Source organism: Nelumbo nucifera, chromosome 1 (genome assembly GCF_055504915.1).
Source record: "Nelumbo nucifera cultivar China Antique chromosome 1, China Antique-T2T, whole genome shotgun sequence".
Classification (NCBI taxonomy): domain Eukaryota; kingdom Viridiplantae; phylum Streptophyta; class Magnoliopsida; order Proteales; family Nelumbonaceae; genus Nelumbo; species Nelumbo nucifera.
In genome coordinates this window covers 203,091,494-203,100,991 of record NC_142649.1, presented here as the reverse complement: position 1 = coordinate 203,100,991, position 9,498 = coordinate 203,091,494, and the positions used below count along the sequence as shown (strand labels likewise).

At 34.4% G+C, this 9,498-nt stretch overlaps 1 protein-coding gene across 1 annotated transcript; it reads right to left on the bottom strand.

The window, feature by feature from the left end:
• Positions 1-8,607: 8,607 nt before the first annotated feature.
• LOC104589456 (PRA1 family protein F3-like) lies at positions 8,608-9,195 on the bottom strand. Its single transcript, XM_010247804.1, has one exon. The coding sequence runs from the start codon at positions 9,193-9,195 to the stop codon at positions 8,608-8,610; it is 588 nt and encodes a 195-aa protein (XP_010246106.1).
• Positions 9,196-9,498: the final 303 nt, after the last annotated feature.

Sequence of the window (9,498 nt, the reverse complement as noted above, 5' to 3'; positions counted from 1 at the left end):
TCTCTCCGCCCTGTCAAGTCTCTCTCTCCCCCTGTCTTCTCTCTCCCGCTCTCTCTCTTCGCCCTGTATTCTCACCACCGTCGCTGCAACTTGTAGCGGCAGCTCTCTCTCTCCCCTGTCTTCTCTCTCTCCCTCCCTCCCTCCCTCCCTCCCCTGTCTTCCCACCACCGCCACTTGCAGCGGCGGCTCTCTCTCTCTCTCTCTCTCCCTGTCTTCTCTCTCTTTCTCTCTCTCTCTCCCTCCCCTGTCTTCCCACCACCACCACTGCCGCTGCAACATGCAGTAGGGTGGTTCAGTAAATAATAATAATATTTTTATTAATTATTAATTATAATATTTTTATTAATTATTAATTAGTATTTTTATTATTTATTTTAATATTTTTTATTAAACTTACTTGTATTATTTATTATCAATTAATTATTTTTATTAAATAGTAATTTTTAACTATTTTATTAATTTTAAAAATTATTTAAATTTTTATTTGCATAAATTATTAATTATTTTAATATTTTTATAATCATTAATTCTTTTTTAATTTTAATCATTTCATTTATTAATTATTAGTTTATATTTATTTTTTGTATTATTTCAATATTATTTTGCGGTTGAAAATTATTTTTTATGAGATGATGCAAATTGAATTCAACATTTTCAAATAGTATATTTTAGGGGTAAAATAGTAAAATCAGTAAATTTCAGATGGTAATGGGTTGATCCAACACAAACAAGCTTATGGATTCAGATCTTCTAAAAAGTAGAAAAGCATTTATGCCTCTTTTCAGATTTCAGACACGTTTAATATCTTTCTAACTTTTCAGATATGAATTTTCAGATTTATCAAATGCCACCTTAGAGAAAGCAAGTTTACCATGGAGGAGCTATGCTAGCACTTCAGTATAAACAATTCAACACCAGAATTTTTTTCCCCTGCAATCGTTCGTTAATGGCATCTGCTCCATTGAAGGGCTAGGTCTGAACAATATTCTCTATATTTTTTACTGCTTGTCGAACTGGGCGGTCAAAGTATCTATTTTATTATTTCTTTTAAATTTTTAATTTGAAAAAAAATGAGATATTAAAAAAATGCAAACGGTCTCGTTAAATGACTCGCACAAGTGACCTGGGATACCATGCAAAATCTGACGTGTTTCAATGTAATTCGGAGTGCACCATAACACACACATAACCAAGTGCAGGAAATCCGGACTCCTTATACGTACATCTAACTGTACATTGGGAATATTTTATCATTGTAGTATAGGTAATGGCCGAAAGGGTTTGGGACAATACATTACAAAAAGGTGAAAACCAAAAAAAAAAAAAAATTTGAAAACAAATCATAAATATCTCTTCCTTTTTTTTTTCTAACAAAGGAATCCGAAGTGGGGCAGAGCAGGGTGCACGTGATGTAAGACCTACTACCTGTGTCAATAAATTTATTATTTGATATCCATAAAATCTACGGAGAAGTATGGATAGGCCCAATGCAGATTTCTGATTTCCACTGCATAGCTATAAACATTTAAAAGGTCAAAAACCCACACTCTATACATCCATACCTGCTTGTGAATTGGCATCAACTCTGAGTTGGCACCTATCCCAAATGTATTTTGAGCCTACAAATTCTGACACTGGGCTGAACCGTCATTATCCCTAAAATTTATTTTATATACAGCAGTAAAATGAAATTGTTTTATATAGTCATCAACTTATTTAGTAAAAACTATACTGTACTCCACCTCAAAATTCTAAATTTCATTGCAGATCTACAACAAATTAAAATTTTAAATACCCCACTTATAACACTAATACATGCCCGTGTATTGGCATCAATTCAAAGCTGGCACCTACCCCAACTGTGCAGTGGAAGTAAAATTTATTGGGGTGGACTGAACAATAAAATCTCCTCTTATTTATAATTTATATTTTTTCACAAATTTAGATTAAATCCAAAATTAGAGAAGATTTGAATCCGATTTGAGACCCCTAGATCTAACCAGATTTTGGATCAAATTTAGATTTGGTCTGTTTTTAATATCCATATTGAACTTGCATTTAACTAGGTCCTACCAAATCCAACTTGATTACAACACTAATTGGTGGGCTTCATTACAATGGAGACACCATTTCAACAACTTGATAAGTTGTGAGTTTTAATAGTTTGAATTGTTTCTTGTTGACTATTCACTCTTAAAATATATCAAAACATATTTATTTGAAAATTTTTTGTTCCTCGAAACAAAAGTACAGAAAACATGTTATTGGTTGTGTATATGTTTTTTTCGGTGTTTTCAAGAGTTGAAAGAATGAAATTTTGTTTTTTGTTTCAAAAAACATATGATGGTTTCAAAAGCATGATTTTGTTTAAACCATCTTATTTTCACTTGTCAAATGAGTTATAGAGTTTGATTCTTATAAATATAAAATCAATTCCATCTACTTGTTATTTGGTTTCAAGAAAACATCTGATTTATTTGATCAGAAACCCATCCCGTTGATGCCTTTGGTTTTCACTTACCTGCTGCCTCCAAGTAAATCATGGTTCATTAATTATTAATTCTGTTTGTTGAGAATGAAACAACAGAGACAATAAATCAAACATATATTGGGCTAGTACAAATACAACAACACGGTAATTCCAGAATTCAAACTAAAACTCAATGATCTATATATATTTCAATTTCAAGTTGAATTATAATAAAGAAATAATAATTAGCTGAAATTACAACCACCGTCGTGAAGTTGCAGATAGAACTAATCAAAGTGATCATGGGATCTGCCTTCAACATCAACACCAGAAGAACCACAACCACCTTCCCTCCGGCATACGCAGAAGCCAGAAGCCTCTTCACTGAGAAAAAGATCGTCCATTGTCCATATGACCATATTAACCATACCATATATGTTGATGGCAAGCGTGGTAAGGTCACGCGTAAAGATGAACAGATGAACCACGGTGAGTATAGCCGTCAGGTTCAAACTTTGGCGTTTGATGAATTTATTACGGAGGATCGCTCTGGGTATAATTGCTCGTAGTAAGAAGACGTAGAAGCATACCACCACTGTTATGCTCATCGGAAACAAGATGGAAGACGGTTGACGTCTGAGCAGGAGGCTTACCAAGAGTATCATCCATTGAATGACTGAGAAATAAACCCTGACATGGACCAAAAATTTGATGATTCCAACTGCTACTGCCTTGTGTTTGCCGTGTGTCGACTCTGCATTCACTTGAGCTACAGCTGTGGGAGAAGAAATTGATGGGGTAGGGATGGTGACATGGCTTGCCATTAATTTCATTTATCATCAATTGAACAGAGAGGAAGAATGCTATACATATAAATTACTTATTTCATATCTATATAGAGAGAGAGAAAGAGGAAAGAGGGGAGGTGAAGGGTCCTCTCGCCAATGGTCAATTCAATATTTGTAACATCTTCCCTAATTTGAACTTAAATTAATATCAAAAGTCAAATTTACCCACCAGCAAGGTTCAAAATTTCAATCCAAAATGCCTCATATAAAACTTAAAACTTACTGTATTGTATGTTTAGGGTTCCGATACATCAGACCCCTCTCTTTTTAATAAAAAAAAACCTTAAAAAACTATAAAAACATATCTTTTAAAGTACCGATATGTGTCTTTTTAAAAGTGTCAAGGCTGTTGCTACGACTCTTCCTGTATTGACTGAATAATTCCATTCAGGGTTCAGGAATATTGATTGCAAATTATGAGCTCCATGAATGAAGCATGTTGTGTGAGATTTGAAATTGTTCCCACGCGGTCGATGCCACCTTCATTTTAATACCATTCGACCAACTAAATTAACCATGTTGCCTACTTCCCTTCCACCCCTTAACCAGTTAACGTTCCCTACTCAAAATACCTATATTGTTTGAGACCCACCATCCAACAAAGTCAAGTCTTTATGATGACTTTTTATTTTTATTTTTACTAGTAATTAAATTATAAAAATAATAACAATTATAATTTTGTATTTTATTTTTGGAATAAATAAAAATATTTTTTATTTTAATTATTATTTTTATTTAATATGATGAATATACAACATTAGAAATGTTCCTAAATGTTTTTGATAAAATTCTGTACCATTTCATTTTTTGTTTTCTATCTTTTTTAAAATATTTATTATTCAATTATGATATCATGAGTTTCTTTAAAAAGTCGGATCATTGACTCATCATCTAAATAATAAAATAGCTTTGTTTTTTGATAAGTTTTAAATTATATATTTCATCCATATTATACAAATAATTACTTAACACACTTGATTTTTGTTTGACTAATTAATATATATTTTTTTATATATTATTTTGATTATTTGTACTTTTTATTTTTTAGATTTATTATTTAACTATCATATCATTGATTAATCTATTTGACCCAAATCACTAACCCACCCGAAAATAAAAATAGTTTGATTTCTAGGTTGACATTAATTTTTGTATTACATCTCCATCATTGATAAAATTATTTCCTATATGTATAATGCTTATTTTAGTTCAATATAATGATTGCACAATATTAGAGATATACCCAATAATTTATTTTTTTTATAAACATGTAACATTAAATAGGTGGCCAAATTTATCCATATTTTTTATTTTAGTGAGAAGGAGAACCGTCAGACTTGTGTTAGAATTAACATTAAAATTATTATTTTATTGATAAATTTTAATTTAATGATAAGAAAAATTAAAATTTTAAAATTAAAAAAAATGGTTTTATTTCCAATTGGTTTTAAACTCTACATTCCATTTACATCATTAATAAAAACATTTATTATTTATGATATTGTTTAATATGTTGAAATTTTTCTAATTCCAATATTTTTTTTTTGCATTTTAGATTGAGAAGTTGGTGGACGTGGACTGGTCCATACAAATGAGAGTAATTGGACCAATGTAGCGCAAGTATGTTACACTAAAACCTTCCCACAAATTGTCCACACCATAGTGTGAACCATCCATGAGAAAATACTATGGACGATAAATTGGGGTATGGTCCATCATTGTCCATGCTGTTTTGTGGACAGGGACTGTCCACACATAGCATAACACTATATCTTATTGTGGAAGGACCAAAATGGTCCCGTCCACGATATTTATACACTACCAAACACTACCTTAATTGTGACAACATGAATTGGCCCATTTGATCCAAAGTGGCTTAATTTCTTACTAGTTACCACTACTTAGACGAAAACACTATTTTTTTGAGGTATATTTAAAATTCTAAGTTTTTTATTTTATTGAAATTATTATTTTATTATGTATTAATTTAATTAATAGAATTTAATTATGAGAAGAAAAAATACCTTAAATATATGATTAAATGAAGGTGAGTGCAAGTTAATACCTTAAATGTTGGATTTAATGAGAGGGGATTGAATGCATTAAATATCTTAAAATTACCACTTCTCAACTCATTTAATATCCATTACAAATTACCCTATTTGCCCTCATTTTTTATCAATAAGGCCTCGTTCACTTTTTGGTAAGTTACTTACCTGAGTAAATGCAATTATCTAGGTAAGTTTTTCCTGGAAAACACTTACCTGGGTAAGTACATTTACCCATGTTCTTTTATTTCCCAAGTAAATAAGGAAATGGCCATTTTAGCCATAGAAATTCATTATTAAAAGGGCCATTTTTGTCTCATTCAAGTGTTGACAACTTTCCCCCTATATGGGAAAGTTATTTACCCATTTAGGAGATGGGTATCACTTTCCTGGGTAAGTGGTACCCTAGGAAAATAAACTTTCCCTAGTCTCCACATAAAGCTGAAAAAAGAACATGGGATTCTTGGTAATGGGAACCAAAATCCCATTGGCCAACTTCCCCCCCTCTCAAAATCCAAAAAAAGAACACCCCCTAAACTTAAATATAGAGGGGTAAATGTTGTCATCAGAAAATTCCATAAATATACTTGAGGCTATTTGTGCTTTTTAAAGTAGTATAGATTTGATCTTTAAGATAGTTAGGCCCTGTTTGTTTTTTGGTAAGTTACTTACTCGAGTAAATGCACTTACCCGGGTAAGTGTTTCCCAAGAAAGACTTATCCGGGTAAGTGCATTTGCCCATGTTCTTTTATTTCCCATGTAAATGAGGCAATGACCATTATAGCCATAAAAATTCATTATTAAAAGAGGCATTTTTGTTCCATTCAAGTGTTGACAACTTTCCCCCTGGTGGGAAATTTATTTACTCACCAGGAAAATAAACTTTCCTTGATCCCCACATAAATTTGAAAAAAGAATATGGGTTTCTTGGTCTATGAGAATCAAAATCCCACTGATCAACTTTCCCACTCTCAAAATCCAAAAAAAGAATGCCCTTAGATTAGATTTATGATCAAATAGCTCATTTTGCATGGAAATATAGGAGTAAATTAAGTCAATGTTAAACACTATATTAGATTTATCTAACCACTTTTTGTAGGCCATCTTCATCACCACCACCACCACTACTACCATAGTGGTATTGTCGTCCCAACTATATGGGTTGACTACATGAATCCTATTTTGCTATTCTCTTAGGGGGCATTCTTTTTCTGGATTTTGAGAGGGGGGAAAGTTGATTAATGGGATTTTGATTCTCATTGACCAAGAATCCCATGTTCTTTTTTCAGATTTATGTGTGGACTAGGGTAAGTTTATTTTCCTGGGTATTACTTACCCAGGTAAGTGATACCCATCTTCTAGGTGGGTAAATAACTTTCCCACATTGGGAGAAGTTGCCAACACTTGAATGGGACAAAAATGCCCCTTATAATAATGGATTTTTATGATTAAAATGGTCATAGCCTGATTTACATGGGAAATAAAAGAATATGGGTAAATGCACTTGCCTGGGTGGGAAAAACTTACCTAGGTAAGTGTATTTACTCAGGTAAATAACTTACCGAAAAACAAATTGGGCCTTTAAAAAAAGCGAGGCAATTTTTTGATTCAAGTAAAATTCATTTACCTCTTTTTCTAAGTGGGAGACCAGTCATGTGTTTGAAGAAGACTCTCTCTTGTCCGAGGGCTTTGCCCTATATAGATTAATTAGATATGCTTATTTGGAGAATAACTGCAACAATAGAGGGCAAGGAATTGTGCTTGTTAGACATGGACATTATATACCAGTGTTATGAATTATAAAATGAAACGCCAGTGTTCCATGTTTTATTGTAATTGGGTCTCAAGGAAGTTCCCTGACGATGGCTACGAAGGGTGTAAATGTATGTAGAAATCAACTTAAGTTTAATGAATCTTTATTTTTCAGAACAAGGTTTAGCTGAATGCTTTGGCTGTTAGTGGGTTGTGGAATCAATGATATGGTTCCACGCCAGTAATAAAATACATGGGGCCCACACTTTTCACATTGGGGCCCATGAATTTATTACTTGCGTGGAACCACATCATTGGTTTCACAGGCAGCTGAACAACCAAAGTGTTTAGCTAATTGGAAATCTGTTTTTCATTGAGGCTCAGTCAGTTTATGGTGCAAATTTCATTTGAATTGGTGTAAATGCATAATAAGACAAATAGATTGAGTGTAAATTTTGGTTTATTTTGCTCTAGATTTGACTGTGAGAAGTAAAATTAATGATGTGATTTCCACGGACAATAAAGGTGGGTGCAAGATTATTTAATTGGTTTGGAAGTGGCCTCTGTGGCAAGATGATGTAGCCCCTACTTTATGAGTAGGAATGGCAATGGGCAGAGCAGGGCCAGGTTTTGCCTGCCCCGTATCCGACTCAGAATTCAAATTTTCAGCCCCGAACCTTGGCGGGGCTAAAAATCTTAACCCCATCCCTATCCCCGGGGAACAGGGGATCTCCGACTTTGGCCCATCTTGCTCCTGTCATTCTCACTTGTATACTTATTAATTTATTTATTTTTATTTTTTTAGTATACCTAAAACTATTATATATATATATAGTCCGGGCAAGGTGGACAAATACCATCCTTGCCCTGTCCCCGATCCTAGAGTTTCAGATTTTCCCTGAACACCAAACAATGGTAAAAAAAGCCCGCCCCTATCGGGGAAGGGTGAGATGGGCCCCACGGGAACAGATGAAATTGCCATCTCTATATGAGAGAGAAGTGAGATAAAAGGAAGGTAGTGCAAATTTTACACAAGTTTTTGAGATATAAAATTTGCATTAAGGTACCAATGAGTGCAAATGAGACAAAAGTACAAGCTTTTGTATCAGATAGGAGTGCAAATCACAATTGAAAACAAATGGATGCAAAACCAAACCGGGTGCGATGAATTTTGTATTCCATCCAGATTTTGCACTGCAAACAGAAGAGCCCGAGTAACAGAAGGGGAAAGAATTCATGTATAACCAGAGAACTTAGATTCAGAAATTCCATTTTCTTTTGATAATGAAACATGAGAAGAAATAAAAATAAAAAATAATTTTGTAATACACAACATATTTCAAAATTGAGACTACACTTTAATGATCTTCTCCATTATATATTTCAAACTGATCATTGATTGTGAATATATATATTTCTTTTCATGCATATAATAAGACTCCCCAATCTAAAATTAGAACCACTGTAGTACTTTTCTTTTCAGACTGAACTAAGCTGGCAAATCACAGTCATGATCAGGAGGAGCTGTCCTGGACAGCAGCGGAACCAACTCCCCTCCTGCAGAAGCCTCTTCACTCACAAAAAGATCATCACCAACCCGTAATACTGCATGAACAAGAATAATGGGAATTCCGATGGCAAGAGACACAAGAAGGTGAATGGCAGCGCGTGTAAGGATAAGCTCAACCACGGTGATGATGGCTATTAAGGCCAAAACCAGTCGCCTGTCAATGAACTTATTGTGCAGGATTATTGAACTGGGGAATGCTCGCAACAAGAGAAGGTAGAAGCATGTCACTACTGTCATCACCACCAGGAAGATCAAAGACAGTCGACGTCTTGGCACTAGGCTCACCAAGAGTATGACCCAGATGATGAGAGTGTAATAAACCCAGAAGTAGCCTAAGTTTCTGATGATTCGAACTGCTGCTGCTTCTGGGCTAGAGGGGATGGCCATGTACCGGAGAAGCACAAGTTCTTTTGGGGCCTTGCGACTCAAATCATCTACCTTCACTTGAGCATGATCTATGGAGGAAGAAGTTTTGGATAGCCTATGGATGGTTCCATAGTTAGCCATGGACGAGACTGCAAGGAACTAAAGAGCCAGCTGTCTCCTCTCTCAGAGTCTCAGTGCAATTGCAAGAAGAAGAATTCCTCCTTGGTCACATTTAACTAATTGGGAGGGGAGAGCCGATCGAGAGGGGGTTGATATTCCAGTTGTTGAGCAGCTGAGCCAGAGAGACGAACTTTGAAGGTGGAAGACTGGAAGTCCTCATTGGCGGCGGCCCGGTTGCTTGGTCAAGTCTTTTGTAGACGTTTCTACTTTATAGGATTGTTGGTTTCCTTGAGTCAAGTCAATTAATTGGGATGGATATTTAGT

What these genes read in the sequence shown, in the direction of transcription:
- LOC104589456 (XM_010247804.1), bottom strand. Translation starts at nt 9,195, where the DNA reads ATGGCTAACTATGGAACCATCCATAGGCTATCCAAAACTTCTTCCTCC.